Here is a 14,876-nt window from a genome sequence, read left to right on the forward strand (position 1 = left end):
CTATAGCGCCCCCCCCCATTAGGGACCCATGTGTTCCCCTATAGCCCCCCCCCCCCCCATTAGGGACCCATGTGTTCCCCTATAGCCCCCCCCCCCCCATTAGGGACCCATGTGTTCCCCTATAGCCCCCCCCCCCATTAGGGACCCATGTGTTCCCCTATAGCCCCCCCCCCCATTAACCCCTTGTGCCCCAGCCCCGCCCCAGGGCGGCAGCACTCACGGGTGGGGGGAGCAGAGGGGGGGTCCCCACGCTCCTCCCCCCCCCCCCCGGTCGGGTGTCACGGGGGGGGGCGGGGGGGGTCACCCCGTGCCGGTAACGGGGTCCCGTTAACCCCTTCCTGCCCGGGGCGACCCGCAGGGGTTAACGGGCCGGCGGTCACGGGGGGGGGCAAGGAGGGGAGGGGGAGGAGGAGGAGGAGGAGGAGGAGGAGGAGGAGGAGGAGGAGGGGGGAGGAGGCGGGGGGGGCAGCGCTCCGCCACTCCGGGGCCGGGAGCACCGGGGACCGGGAGCAGCGGGGGGGGTCCCAGCGCCATGAAGGTACGGGGAGGGGGGGGGCCACGGGACCCGCTGGTTTTGGGGTGTTTCCCCCCGTTTTCCCAGCCGGGGCGGGGGGAGGGGGTGAAGGGGAAACTGAGGCAGCGGTGTCACCCGTGTCACGACGCGGCCCGGTCTCAGGCGGCTCCCCCCGGTGTGTCGCTGTCCCCCTCCGTGTCCCCCCCCCTCCGTGTCCCCCCTCCCCCGGTGTGTCCCCCCCCCCGGGCACGGGAAGCGGCTCTTGTGTGCGCGGAAGCCGGGGCGGGTCCGGCCCATCCTCGGGCCGCCCGTCGGTCCCGGAGCCGCTCCCGGAGCCGGTCCCGGTCCCCCCGGTCCCCCCCGGTCCCCCCCGGTCCCCCCCCGGTCCCCCCCGGTCCCCCCGGTCCGCCCCGTCCCGCCGCCATGAAGCCCCCGGGCGCGGTGGGGACGCTGCTGCGGGCGCTCGGCCGCCGCGACGGCACCGACACGGTAGGGCGGGGGGGTGGGGGGTGTCCTCCGGGGGGGGGGGGGGGAGCCCGCGTGGGGGGGGGGGTGTCCCCCGTGGGAACCGGGGTGCAGGGGCGGGGGGGGAGGAGGAGGAATTGCGGCGGGACACCCCCCGCCCCCCCCGGTGTTACCCCCCGGTTTTGCCCGTGGGACCCCCCCCCGCGGTCTCGCCCAGCAGCCCCCTCCCCACGCGTGACGCGAGTTGGCCGGGGCTCAGCCCAGCGGGCTGTGTTGGGGGTGGCGGTGCTGCTGCAGACAACCCCCCCCCCCACGGGTGCTTTCCCACGCGCCCCCCTCCCACGCTGCCCCCCCCTCGCCCCCCCACGCCTCCCCTCCCCCTCCTCTTTTCCCACGCTCCCCCCCACCCCCCACGCCCCCCCACTCTCCCCCTTTTCCCACTTTCCCTCTTTTCCCACGCCCCCCCCGTCCCCTTTTCCCGCTCTCCCCCTTTTCCCACGCTGCCCCCCCCCACTCTCCCTCTCTCCCACGCCCCCCCCCCCGCCCGTGGGAACCGGCGGGGCCGTCCCGGGGGGGCCGGGCCGCTCCCGCCCCCGGGGCCCCGTTTCCTGGGCTGGTCCCGGCCCCGCTTCCTGCGGCGGGACACGGCGTCCCCGGCCCGGGGCCAGGACACGGGGGGGGACACGGGGGGACACGGGGGGACGACACGGCGGGGGGACGCGGGAGGGAGCCACGGGGGAGGGCGCGGAGGGGACACGGGGGGGGCCCTGGGGACAGCCGGGCGTGGGGCAGCCCACGCTGTTGGTACCCACGGCCCCCCCCGGCTCAGCCCCCTCCCGTGGGGGGGGGGGTGGGTGGTGTCCGTGCCTCAGTTTCCCTCCGTGGGGGGCTGCGGGGGTGTGTGAGGCAGGGTCCGTGGGTCCGTGTGTCCCTGCAAGGGTGGGGTGACACGTGTGTCCGTGTGTCCGTGCATACATGGACGTGGCGTGTGCGTCCGTGTGTCCCTGTGCCCGTGGGCATGACATCCATGTCCGTGTCCACGTGGGGGTGTGTCTGTGTCCGTGTGTCCGGGCACCCGTGGGGTGACGTGTCCCTGTGTCCCTGCACCATCAGAGTCCCCACACGGCGGGGGGGGGGGGGGCACTGGTCCCTGCACCCCTATGCCCACCCCCGTGCCCACCCATACCTGTCCCCCCCCCCCCGGCCCCGGCCCCACGCCCACGGGTGCCGGTGCCCACGCCCACGGGTGTCCATCCCGCAGCCCCGGCAGCCCCCCGTGCCCCACAGCTTTCGGGGAGAAGGCGTTCCGGCGGGGGGGGGGCGTGCGCTGCCTGCCGAGACCCCCTCGGCCCCCAGGGGCCTCGTCTGCAGAGGTGAGCCCCACGGCCCCACGGCCCCACGGCCCCACGGCCCCCGGCCCACGGCCCCACGGGGGGGATGCAGGGGGGATGCTAGGGGGGCGTTGGGGGGGAAGCAGGAGCGGGGGGTGCTGGGGAGGGGGTGCTGGGGGAAGTTAGGGGGGGGAAGCTGGGGGGGGATGCTGTGGGGAGTGGGAGGTTACTGGGGGTGCTGGTGGCCTGGACTGGTTTGTGCTGGGGGGGTCCTGATGTCCCTTTTGTGTCCCCCCCCCCCGCAGTGTGCAAGATCACCAGCCACAAGAGATGCGAGGCGAAGGTAGGGGGGACCGGGGGGGGCGGTTGGTGGCCCAGGGGGTGACAGTGTCGTGTCCTCCCCCACTGTCGGGGTCCCCAGCGTTTGGGGGGGGGGGGGGGGCACACGCAGCCCCCCCTGTCCGTCCCCATCCCCCCCCAGCAGGATGCTCTGGGTTGGGGGGTGTCACATCGTCCCCGTCCCCCCCTCGCAGCCCCCCCACCGTTGTGCAACGCTGGCCTTGGCCGGCGGCCCGGGGCTGCAGCTGGACAAACCGCGGGACAGACGGACACGGGGGGGGGACGGACACGGGGGCCGGGGGGGGGGGGGGACACAAGGGGGTCAGTGTCCGCCCAGGCAGGAGCACCGAGGTCCTGGGACGGAGCAGGGTCCCCCCCCATCCCCCCCCCCCAGGTAAAACGCGGGGTCCCCATGGGACCAATACTGGGGGGGGGCAGGGGGGACGCTCCTGCCCCCCCCAGCATGGGGGGGGGGCCCGGATGCCTGGGTTCCCCGGGATTTAACACCCCCACCGTGCCTCAGTTTCCCCCCGGGATGGGGAAGCAATGAAGATTGGGGGGGGGGGGGGCGGGGGGGGGTGTCTCTTCCTTGGGGGAAACTGAGGCAGGAGCCCGTGAAAGGCCCCCTGTGCCGCCCGCGCTATATTTAGCCCCGGCCCCCCCCGCCCCCCCGCCCCGCCCCGGCCCGCATCAATCGCAGCCTCTGTCCCGGCCGGGCGCCTGCGCCAAGAACAACACGGGGGGGGCAGAGACGGCGGGGAGGGAGGGGGGGGCCTGCTGGGGGGGGCCTCCGGGGGGTCCCACTGATGGGGGGGCTGGGGTCCCTCCGTGGGGTCCCACTGCCGGGGGGCTGGGCTCCCTCCATGGGGTTGGGGACCCTCTATGGGGCTGGGGTCCCCCCTATAGGGTCCTGCTATGGGGCTCCCTGCTACAGGAAATGGGGTTGGGGGTCCTGCTATGGGGCTGGGGTCCCCCTCTGGGGTCCGTCTATGGGGCTGGGGTCCCCCTCTGGGGTCCTGTTCAAGGTGTGGGGTTGGGGACCCTCTATGGGGCTGGGGTCCCCCCTATAGGGTCCTGCTATGGGCTCCCTGCTACAGGAAATGGGGCTGGGGTCCTGCTATGGGGCTGGGGTCCCTCTGTGGGGCAGGGCCCTGCCCCGGGCTCCTGCTATGGGTCCCGTCTGGGGTGCAGGGTGACCCCCCCCTTGCTCCCTGCAGGTGACATCCCCGTGCCAAGCTCAGCCCCCCCCCGAGCTGGTAAGTGCTGGGGGGGCCGGTCCCGCCACGGGGGTCCCCCCCGCGCCCCCCCGGCTGCGGGCAGGAAAGGGGAAACTGAGGCAAGGCCCCGCGCCCCACGGCGGGGACCGGGCCCCCCCCGCGCCCCCCCACAGCCCGCTCTGCCCCCCCAGAGGGAGGAACACGGCCCCCGCACGACGCAGCGAGCACCTGGTGAGTCCCCCGGGCCCCCTCCCTGTCCCCCCTCCGTGTGTGTCCCCCCCCCCCGTGGGCCAGGGCCCCCCATGACCCCCCCGTGCCCCCCCCAGGGCTCCACCAAGTCCCTCAACAGCACCCGGCAGCGGAACACCCTGCCCAGGTAGGGGAGGGGCAGGGTGGGGGGGAGCCCAGGGGGCCATTGGGGTGCTGGGGGGGCAGGGGGTTATGGGGTGCTATGGGGGTGGGGGAAGGCCAAGGGGTTATGGGGTGCTACGGAGGGGGGAGCCCAGGGGGCTGTGGGGTGCTGGGGGGAGCCTGGGGGGGCAAGGGGTGGGGTGCTGGGGGGAGCCTGGGGGGGCAAGGGGTGCTCCAGTGGGTGCCGTGGCCCGGGGGTGGGTGCTGTCGCCTGGGGGGGGTGGGTGCTGTGCCCCGGGGTTGGGGGGTGGGTGGGTGCCCCGGGGGATGTGGGGGGGTGGGTGCCGTGGCGCAGGGGGGAGTGGGTGCCCCGGGGGTGAGTGGGTGGGTAGGTGCCATGGCGCAGGGGGGGTGGGTGCCCCGGGGGTGGGTGCTGTGGCTCGGGGGGGGGGGGGGGGTGGGTGGGTGCCCCGGGGGGGGTGTCGTGGCTCGGGGGGGAGTTGCCCCGGGGGGGGTGGGTTCCCCGGGGGAGGTGGGTGCCCCGGGGGGGGGGTGCCGTGGCTCAGGGGTGGGTGGGTGCCCCGGGGGGGTGGGGGGTGCCCGGGGGTGCCGTGGCTCGGGGGTGGGGGGGTGCCCCGGGGGGTGCCGTGGCTCGGGGGGGGCGCCCGGGGGTGCCGTGGCTCGGGGGTGGGTGGGTGCCCGGGGGTGCCGTGGCTCGGGGGTGCAGGGCCCCGTGCCCCCAGGAGCTGCAGCCTGGAGCAGGTGATGCAGCGCCCGTTCGACTTCGACCTCACGTACGTGACCGAGCGCATCATCTGCCTGCGCTTCCCGCGGGGGCTGGGGAGCCGCGGTACCGCGGGGCACCTGCGCGAGGTGGCCCACATGCTGGCCTCCCGCCACCGCGACAAGTACACGGTGAGGGGCGCCGGGCCGGCGGGGGGACAGCGGGGGCCCCGGGGCAGGGTGGGGACCGGACAGTGGGGTCCGTGGGGACAGGATGGGGACAGGACAGCGGGGTCCGTGGGGACAGGACAGTGGGGTCCGTGGGGACAGGATGGGGACAGGACAGCGGGGTCCATGGGGACAGGATGCTGTGGTCCATGGGGACAGGATGAGGACAGGACAGTGGGGTCTGTGGGGACAGGATGGCTACAGGGGGCTGGTCCATGGGGACAGGGCATTGGGGTCCCCAAGGGCAGGATGGGGACAGGAGAGTGGGGTCCGTGGGGACAGGATGGGGACAGGACGCTGGTCCATGGGGACAGGAGGACAGGACTGTGGGGTCCGTGGGGACAGGATGGGGACAGGACAGTGAGGCCCATGGGGACAGGACACTGGTCCATGGGGACAGGACATCAGGGTCCATGGGGACAGGATGGGGACAGGGGGCTGGTCCATGGGGACAGGACAGTGGGGTCCATGGGGACAGGATGGGGACAGGGGGCTGGACATTGGGGTCCCCAAGGGCAGGATGGGGACAGGACAGTGGGGTCCGTGGGGACAGGATGCTGTGGCCCATGGGGACAGGATGAGGACAGGACACTGGTCGATGGGGACAGGACAGTGGGGTCGTGGGGACAGGATGGCTACAGGGGGCTGGTCCATGGGGACAGGACAGTGGGTTCCGTGGGGACAGGATGGGGACAGGACACTGGTCGATGGGGACAGGACAGTGGGGTCCATGGGGACAGGATGGGGACAGGATGTTGGTCCATGGGGACAGGACAGTGGGGTCCGTGGGGACATGATGGGGACAGGGGGCTGGATATTGGGGTCCCCAAGGGCAGGACGGGGACAGGACACTGGTCCATGGGGACAGGACAGTGGGGTCTGTGGGGGCAGGATGGGGACAGGGGGCTGGACATTGGGGTCCCCAAGGGCAGGATGGGGACAGGACAGTGGGGTCCATGGGGACAGGATGCTCTGGTCCACGGGGACAGGATGGGGACAGGACACTGGTCCATGGGGACAGGACAGTGGGGTCCCCAAGGGCAGGATGGGGACAGGACATCAGGGTCCATGGGGACAGGATGGGGACAGGAGACTGGGGTCCACAGGGGCAGGACACTGGGGTCCTTGGGGATAGGACGGGGACAGGATATGGGGGTCCCTGGGGACAGGACATTGTGGTCCATGGGGAAAGGATGGGGACAGGACAGTGGGGTCCATGGGGACAGGATGGGGACAGGACACTGGTCCATGGGGACAGGACAGTGGGGTCCATGGGGACAGGATGGGGACAGGACACTGGTCCACGGGGACAGGACAGTGGGGTCCCCAAGGGCAGGATGGGGACAGGACAGCGGGGTCGATGGGGACAGGAGACTGGGGTCCACAGGGGCAGGACACTGGGGTCCTTGGGGATAGGACGGGGACAGGATATGGGGGTCCCTGGGGACAGGATGGGGACAGGACAGTGGGGACCCCGGGGGCAGGTTGGGGACAGGGCACTGCTCCCTGGGGACAGGGCACAGGTCCATGGGGGCAGGACTGGGGCAGGACATGGGGTCCTGGGGACAGCGTGGGAGCAGGACACCAGGGTCCCCAGGGGCGGGACAGGAGGTCCCTGGGGACGGGATGGGGCCAGGACACTGGGGTCACCAAGGGTAGGACACGGGGGTCCCCAGGGCGAGGTCCCCAGGGTCCCCAGGGCCATTGGGGTCCCCAGGGGCAGGGTATGGGGGTCCCAGCTGTGGGGCTGGGGCAGGGCATGGGGGGTCGCAGCCGTGGGGCAGGACACTGGGGTCCCCAGGGATGGGACATAGGGGTCCCCAAGGGCAGGACACCAGGGATGCCAGCTGTGGGGCAGGACACCAAGGTCCCCCATGGGGCAGGAGATTGGGGTCCCAGCTGTGGGGCAGGGGACGGCATCCCCTGGGTGCAGGGTCCGGCGTAGCTGGGGCTGCGCCTCGGTTTCCCTTGTGGGCACTTGGCCGGGGGTCCCCAGACCCCCCCGACCCCCCCGGCCCCCCCAGACCCCCCCTGACCCCCCTCCGCCCCCCACCCCCCAGCTCTTCAACCTGTCGGAGAAGCGCCGGGACATCGCCCGCCTCAACCCCAAGGTGAGGAGGGGCTCCTGGGGTGGGGTGGGGGGGTCCCAGGCGGCTCTGGGGGTCCCGGGGGGCCCTGGCGCTGACCGTGCCCCCCCCAGGTGCAGGATTTCGGGTGGCCGGACCTGCACGCCCCCCCCCTGGACAAGCTCTGCTCCATCTGCAAGGCCATGGAGGGCTGGCTGCGGGCGCACCCCCAGCACGTGGCCGTGCTGCACTGCAGGGTGGGGGGCCATGGGGGGGCTATAGGGGGCTGGGGGGCAGGGGGGGCTATGGGGGGCTATAGGGGGCTGGGGGGCATGGGGGGAACTGGGGGGCCATGGGGGGACTATAGGGGGCTGGGAGGGCCATGGGGGGGCATAGGGGGAACTGGGGGGCCATGGGGGGCTATGGGAGACTATAGGGGGCTGGGGGGCTATGGGGGGCTGGGGGGCCATGGGGGGACTATAGGGGGCTGGGAGGGCCATGGGGGGCATAGGGGGAACTGGGGGCCTATAGGGGGCTGGGGGGCATGGGGGCTATGGGAGACTATAGGGGGCTGGGGGGCTACGGGGGGCTATGGGAGACTATAGGGGGCTGGGGGGCTATGGGGGGCTGGGGGGCCATGGGAGACTGGGGGGGCTATGGTGGTCTATAGGGGGCTGGGGGGGCCATGGAGGGGCATAGGGGGAACTGGGGGGCTATAGGGGGAACTGGGGGGCCATGGGGGGACTATAGGGGGCTGGGAGGGGCATGGGAGGCTATGGGGGGGCTATAGAGGGAACTGGGGGGGCCATGGGGCCATAGAGAGCTGGGGGGGGGCCATGGGGGGCATAGGCAGAGCTGGGGGGCCATGGGGGGCACTGGGAGGTACCGGGGGGGCACTGGGGGGTGCTGGGCGGCACTGGGAGGTACTGGGAGCTCAGAGGCCATCCTGGGGGCGGGGGGGGGGGCTGAGGCTGGGGGTCCCTGACCCCCCCGCCCCCAGGGCAGTAAGGGCAAGGCGGGCGTCATCGTGGCAGCCTACATGCACTACAGCAAGGTGTCGGCCAGGTAGGGGGGCCTGGGGGGGCGGGGGGGGGCGGGGGCATGGGGTGGGGACGGGGGGGTTACGGTGGGCAGGGGGATATGGGGTGGGTGGAGGGAGTGAAAGGGGGGGTACGGGGGGGTATGGGGGGGGGCGTGGGGTTTGGGGGGGGGTGTCGGGGGCCGTGGGGTCCCCCTCCCCACGCAGGGCCCTGCCGCCCCCCCCCCCCAGCGCCGACCAGGCCCTGGGCACCCTCACCATGAGGAAATTCTGCGAGGAGAAGGTGGCGGCCGCCCTGCAGCCCTCGCAGAGGAGGTGGGGGGCACGGGGGGCACGGGGGGGCACGGGAGGGATGGGGGGACATGGGGGGCACGGGGGGACACGGGGGACATGGGGGGCACGGGGGACATGGGGGGGACGGGGGGACACGGGGGGCAGGGGGTGCTTGCAGGGCAGGGGGCTGATGGGGGGGGCTGATGGAGCAATGGGGGGCAGGTCCCCAACTCCCTGCCTGGGTCAGGGTGCTGGGGTGCAGGGTGTAGTGGGGTGCTGGGGTGCTGGGGTGTTGGGGTGCAGGGTGCTGGGGGAGGAGGGTGCTGGGGTGCAGGGAGCTGGGTGCTGGGGGTGCTGGGCTGTTGGGGTGCTGGGGTGTTGGGGTGCAGGGTGCTGGGTGCAGGGGTGCTGGGAGCAGCCGGTGCAGGGGTGCTGGGGCTGTTGGGGTGCAGGGTGCTGGGGGAGGAGGGTGCTGGGGGTGCAGTGATCTGGGGCTGTTGGGGTGCAAGGGGTACAGGGCGCTGGGGCTCTTGGGGTGCAGGGTGCTGGGAGCAGCCGGTGCAGGGGTGCCGGGGTGTTGGGGTGCCGGGCTGTTGGGGTGCAGGGTGCTGGGAGGCAGCCGGTACAGGGGTGCCGGGGTGTTGGGGTGCCGGGCTGTTGGGGTGCAGGGTGCTGGGAGCAGCCGGTGCAGGGGTGCCGGGGTGTTGGGGTGCCGGGCTGTTGGGGTGCAGGGTGCTGGGAGCAGCCGGTGCAGGGGTGCCGGGGTGTTGGGGTGCCGGGCTGTTGGGGTGCAGGGTGCTGGGAGCAGCCGGTGCAGGGGTGCCGGGGTGTTGGGGTGCCGGGCTGTTGGGGTGCAGGGTGCTGGGAGCAGCCGGTACAGGGGTGCCGGGGCGTTGGGGTGCCGGGCTGTTGGGGTGCAGGGTGCTGGGAGCAGCCGGTGCAGGGGTGCCGGGGTGTTGGGGTGCCGGGGCGTTGGGGTGCCGGGTGCCGAGCTCCCGCTGCCCCAGGTACATCGAGTACTTCAGCGGGCTGCTCTCGGGGAGCATCAAGATGAACAGCAGCACCCTCTTCCTGCACCACGTCCTGCTGCCCGCCCTGCCCGCCTTCGAGCCGGGTGCCGGTGAGTGGGGCAGGCAGGGACCCCCCCCCTGGGGCAGGCAGGGACCCCCCCGGGGCAGGCAGGGACCCCCCCCCTGGGGCAGGCAGGGCCCCCCCGAGGGCAGGCAGGGACCCCCCGGGGCAGGCAGGGATCCCCCCCCGAGGCAGGCAGGGCCCCCCCGGGCAGGCAGGGACCCCCTGGGGCAGGCAGGGATCCCCCCCCGAGGCAGGCAGGGACCCCCCCGAGGCAGGCAGGCCCCCCCCCCGAGTCAGGCAGGGACCCCCCTGGGCAGGCAGGGACCCCCCGAGGGCAGGCAGGGACCCCCCCCGGCGCAGGCAGGGACCCCGAGGGCAGGCAGGGCCCCCCCCCGGGGCAGGCAGGGCCCCCTCCCCGGCAGGGCCCCCCCCCGGGGCAGGCAGGGCCCCCTCCCCAGCAGGACCCCCCCCCAAGGCTGATCCCCCCCCTTGCAGGCTACCAGCCCTTCCTGAAGATCTACCAGTCCATGCAGCTCGTCTACACCTCGGGGGTCTAGTGAGTGTGTGCCCCCCCCCCAACCCCCCCTGCGCCGGGCGGGGGGTCCCGGGGCCCCCCCAGACCCTCGCTCCCCCCTGCCCCCACAGCAGCACCTCCGGCCCCGGCCCCCAGAGCCTCTGCGTCACCCTGGAGCCCGCCCTGCTGCTCAAGGGGGACGTGATGGTGAGCGGGGGGTGCGGGGGGGTGCAAGGGGGGGTGCAAGGGGGGGTGCAAGGGGGGGTGCAAGGGGGAGGTGAAAGAGGAGGGGGTGTAAGGGGAGGGGGTGCGAGGGTGGGGGGTGCAAGGGGGGGGTGAAAGGGGAGGGTGTGCGAGGGGGGGTGTGCGAGGGTGGGGTGTGGAAAGGGTGCACGTGCAAGGGGGGGGGTGCAAGGGGGAGGTGAAAGAGGAGGGGGTGCAAGGGGGGGGTGCAAGGGGGAGGGTGTGCGAGGGGGGGTGTGCAAGGGGGGGTGTGCGAGGGTGGGGGGTGGAAAGGGTGCACGTGCAAGGGGGGGTGTGCAAGGGGGGGTGCAAAGGGGGGTGAAAGAGGAGGGTGTGCAAGGGGGGGTGCGAGGGTGGGTGTGCAAGGGTGGGGTGTGCAAGGGGGGGAACAAGGGGGGGTGAAAGGGTGGGGTGGGGGGTGTGCAAGGGGGGGTGTGCAAGGGGAAGGTGTGCAAGGGGGGTGAAAGAGGAGGGTGTGCAAGGGTGGGGTGTGCAAGGGGTGCACATGCAAGGGTGGGGTGTGCAAGGAGGGGGATGCAAGAGGTGCCCATCCAAGGGATGCATGTGCAAGGGGGTGTGTGTGCAAGGGCTGGATGTGCAAGGGGGTGCGCGTGCAAGGGGGTGCGCGTGCAAGAGGTGCACGCGTGGAGGATGCAGATGTGGAGGGCTGCATGCGCGGGCTGCACGTGCAAGGGGTGCGGGTGCGAGAAGCGCACGCAAGGGGTGCGTGTGCAAGGGGCACGTGGAAGGGGCGCGCATACGAGGCGCGCGTGCAAGGGGCATGTGTGCAAGGGGTGCACGTGCAAGGGGTGCACACACAAGGGGTGCACACACAAGGGGTGCACGCAACGGGTGCCTGTGCAAGAGGTGCGTGTGCAAGGGGTGCACGCGAGGGGCGCGCACGCGAAGGGCACGCGTGCTCGGAGCGTGTACGAGGCGTGCACGTGCAAAGGGGGGGGGGTGCAAAGGGTGCCGGGTGGAGGGGGCCACGCGCGGCTGCGGGCTCCCGCCCGTGCAGGCGTGCCCGGTGGGTGGGGGGGGTGTCCAGGCTGCGTGTGCGCAGGCCGGGCCTTGCACACGCGTGTGCGCTGAGGCGGTGCCCCCCCCCAGGTGAAGTGCTACCACAGGCAGAGCCGCGGCCCCGGGCGCGAGGTGGTTTTTCGGGTGCAGTTCCACACCTGCACCGTGCACGGCTCCCAGCTCGGCTTCCGCAAGGACGAGCTGGACGAGGCCTGGCGAGGTGGGGGGGGCCGGGGGGGGTTGGGGGGGTGGGGGGGTTTGGGGGGGGCACGGGGGGCTCAGGGTGCCGCAGGGCCGTGGAGTGGCGAGGAGGGGGCGAGGAGAGGGGGGGCGTGGGAGGGGTGCAAGGGGGGGGGGGATTTGGGGGGTGCAGGGAGCTGGGGGTGCAGGGAATGGGGGGCTGGGCCGTGCCCCCCCCCCACTGCCCCCCCAAACCCCCTCTGTGTGTGTGTGTCCCCCCCCCCAGACGAGCGCTTCCCCTTCGAAGCCAGCGTCGAGTTCGTCTTCTCCTCCGGCCCCGAGAAGATCAAAGGTGTGGAGGGGGGGTGGGGGGGTGTGAACCCCTGGGGACCCCTGGTCGGGCCCCCCCCCGCCAGGCACCCACGGCCCCCCCCCGTGCCCCCCCCCAGGCTGGGAGCCCCTCCGCAGCCACCCCGCCGTCTCCATCGACTACGGCGTGGGCGACCCGGCCGTGCGCTGGGACTCGTACGAGGGCTTCAACCTGCACCACGAGGACAGCCTGGAGGGTACGGGGGGGCCGGGGGGCGGCACGGGGGGCCCCACGGCCCTGGGGTCCCCCCCCGTGGGCACAAGGGTCCCCCCCCTTCCTGGGCTCCATAATGGACACGTGGGTCGTCCCCCCCCCCGTCCCCAGGGTCCCTGCATGGAAATGTGGGGGTGTCCCCCTCCTCCCCCGGGGTCCCCCCCCCCCATCCTTGGGGTCCCCACGTGGGTACATGGGTTCCCCCCCCGTCCCCAGGGTCCCCCCCCGTGGGCACAAGGGTTTTCCCCCCCCCTTCCTGGGCTCCATAATGGGCATGTGGGTGTCCCCCCCCGTCCCCAGGGTCCCTGCATGGAAATGTGGGGGTGTCCCCCCCCCCGTCCCCGGGGTCCCCCCCCCATCCTTGGGGTCTCCACGTGGGTACATGGGTCCCCCCCGTGGGCACAAGGTTCCCCCCCCCATCCTCGGTGTCCACTTGGGTCCCCCCTTCCTGGGTGTCCCCGCAGGGGCAGGAGGGTCCCCTTGTCCCCAGAGCCCCCCCCCGCCCCGGACACACAAGTGTGTGTCGTCCCCCCCCCTTTTTCGGGGTCACAGCCCAGCCACGCGGGTGTCCCCCCCCTTTTCTGGGGGTCCCAGTGTGTGGGGGGAGGGATGCCCGGGGAGTGTGTGGGGGGAGGGATGCCCGGGGGGTGCGTGGGGGGGATGCCCGGGGGGGGGGTGCGCGGGGGGTGCGTGGGGCTGTCCCCCACCGTGCCCCCCCCCGCAGAGCTCTCGCACACGCGGGGGCCGCTGGACGGCAGCCCCTACGCCCGGGTGCAGAAGAAGCGGGCGTCCGGCCCCTGGACCCCCGGGGGGGGCACCGAGTCCCCGCCGCCGCCCCCCCAGCCCCCCCAGCGGCGGCGAGGCCGGGGCCGAGCCCCCCCCCAGCCGCCCGCCGCCCCCCACCGCTGCCGAGCGCCGGGAGCTGGAGCGGCTGCTGGGGGGCTTCGGGGTGCGGGGGGCACCCTTGGGGGAGCGGGAGACCCCCATCCTGGAGGACGAGCACCCCGATGTCGCGTCCTGCGGCACCCCGGCACCCTATGGGACCCCCGACATCCCACGGGACCCCGACATCCCAGGGGACCACAGCACCCTACGGGACCCCAACATCCCACGGGACCCCGACATCCCACGGGACCCCGACATCCCATGGGACCCCAACATCCCATGGGACGCCAGCACCCTATGGGACCCCAGCACCCTATGGGACCCCAACATCCCATGGGACCCCGACATCCCAGGGGACCACAGCACCCTACGGGACCCCAACATCCCACGGGACCCCAACATCCCACGGGACCCCGGCACCCTATGGGACCCCGACATCCCAGGGGACCCTGACATCCCACGGGACCCCAACATCCCATGGGACCCCAGCACCCTATGGGACCCCAGCACCCTATGGGACCCTGACATCCCATGGGACCCCCGGCACCCTATGGGACCCCAGCACCCTATGGGCCCCCGACATCCTATGGGACCCCAACATCCCAGGGGACCCCAACATCCCACGGGACCACAGCACCCTACGGGCCCCCGACATCCCACGGGACCCCAACATCCTATGGGACCCCAACAACCCACGGGACCCCGGCACCCTATGGGACCCCGGCACCCTACGGCACCCCAGCACCCTACAGCACCCTGGCCCCCTCCCTGTGCCGCCGGGCCAGCCTGGCCCCCCCCCTGCTCCTGCCGCCACCGCCCCCCCGGCCCCGCCAGCCCCGAGGGACCCCGCTGCGGGCCGAGGGGAGCCCGGAGCGGCGGCAGGGGGGGCCCGGGGGGGGCTACGAGGGGCCGGGGGGGGGGCGAGAAGCGGGGGGTGCACCGCTCGCTCTCTGAGGGGTTCCCTCCCTGTGGCTACGGGCGCCAAGCGGGGGGGCTACCTACTGCTGGAGGAGCTGGCCCCCCTTTGCCCCTGCCAGGATTGCCAGGGCTGGGGGGGCGAGGCCCCCCCGCCGCTGCCCACCCCCCCCGCTTTATGGGGTGCGCTTAGAGCGGGGGGGTGAAAACTGGGGGGCCCCCCCTCGCCCTCCGGCCCCCGGCGAGGCCCTCGAGCCCCCCGCTTGCCCCCGTTGCGGCCGCCCCGGGCTGGGGTTAGGGACGGGGCCCCCCCCCGGCCCCCCCCGGCCCCCCGGGACCCCTACGGCAAGGTGGGCTACGAGCCCCCCGGGCTGGAAGCCCGCGAAGGCTACGGCATCCCCGGGCAGCCGGACCCCCAGGAGCCCACCGGTGAGGGGCTGGGGGGGGGGGACACGGGGGGGGGGGTCTGGGTGTAGGGAGTTGGGGGGCAAAGGGGCTAATGGGGGGGTACGGGGGCTAGCGGGGTGTGTTGGGGGGCTGGGAGTTTGTTTGGGGGGGCTAGAGGGGCTGGGGGGGGGTTATGGGGGGGCTAGTGGCCACAGAAGGGCTTGGGGGGGGCTTGTTGGGGGTAAAGGAGCTAATGGGGGGGCTAGTAGGGTGTGTTGAGGGGCTGGGGGGCTTATAGGGGGGCTAGTGGCCACAGAGGGTCTGGGGGAGGGTGCTAGGGGTGCAAAGGGGCTACTGGGGGGGGGCTTGCTGGGGCTAGGGGGGCTTGTTGGGGGCTAGTGGCCGCAGAGGGCTGGGGGGGGCTTGCTGGGGGCAAAGGGGCTAATGGGGAGGCTAATGGAGCTTCTTGGGGGCTAGTGGCCACAGAGGGGCTGGGGGAGGCAAATGGGAGGGGCTAGGGGGTGCAAAG

General features: G+C 73.5%; 2 protein-coding genes across 2 annotated transcripts in view; one reads left to right on the plus strand and one right to left on the minus strand.

Annotated features, from left to right (window-relative positions):
• The first annotated feature begins 908 nt into the window (after positions 1-908).
• On the plus strand, positions 909-14,414 carry TNS2 (tensin 2). The gene is given in 18 exon segments (XM_075525575.1): positions 909-1,003; positions 2,241-2,352; positions 2,616-2,653; positions 3,867-4,097; positions 4,193-4,242; positions 4,961-5,132; positions 7,229-7,279; positions 7,369-7,491; positions 8,235-8,299; positions 8,505-8,588; positions 9,554-9,666; positions 10,116-10,176; positions 10,266-10,341; positions 11,488-11,617; positions 11,864-11,929; positions 12,027-12,143; positions 12,885-12,999; positions 13,001-14,414. Coding segments are annotated over 18 exon segments (2,823 nt in total). The 5' UTR covers positions 909-937; the 3' UTR covers positions 14,154-14,414.
• Positions 14,415-14,650: 236 nt separating this feature from the next.
• The window catches only part of ITGB7 (integrin subunit beta 7), a 10,683-nt gene continuing 10,457 nt past the window's right edge, over positions 14,651-14,876 (minus strand). Inside the window, 1 exon segment of the mRNA XM_075525316.1 lies at positions 14,651-14,681. Within this exon segment, the coding sequence (XP_075381431.1) occupies positions 14,651-14,681 (31 nt within the window).

The sequence above is a fragment of the Mycteria americana genome, chromosome 26 (genome assembly GCF_035582795.1).
Source record: "Mycteria americana isolate JAX WOST 10 ecotype Jacksonville Zoo and Gardens chromosome 26, USCA_MyAme_1.0, whole genome shotgun sequence".
NCBI lineage: Eukaryota > Metazoa > Chordata > Aves > Ciconiiformes > Ciconiidae > Mycteria > Mycteria americana.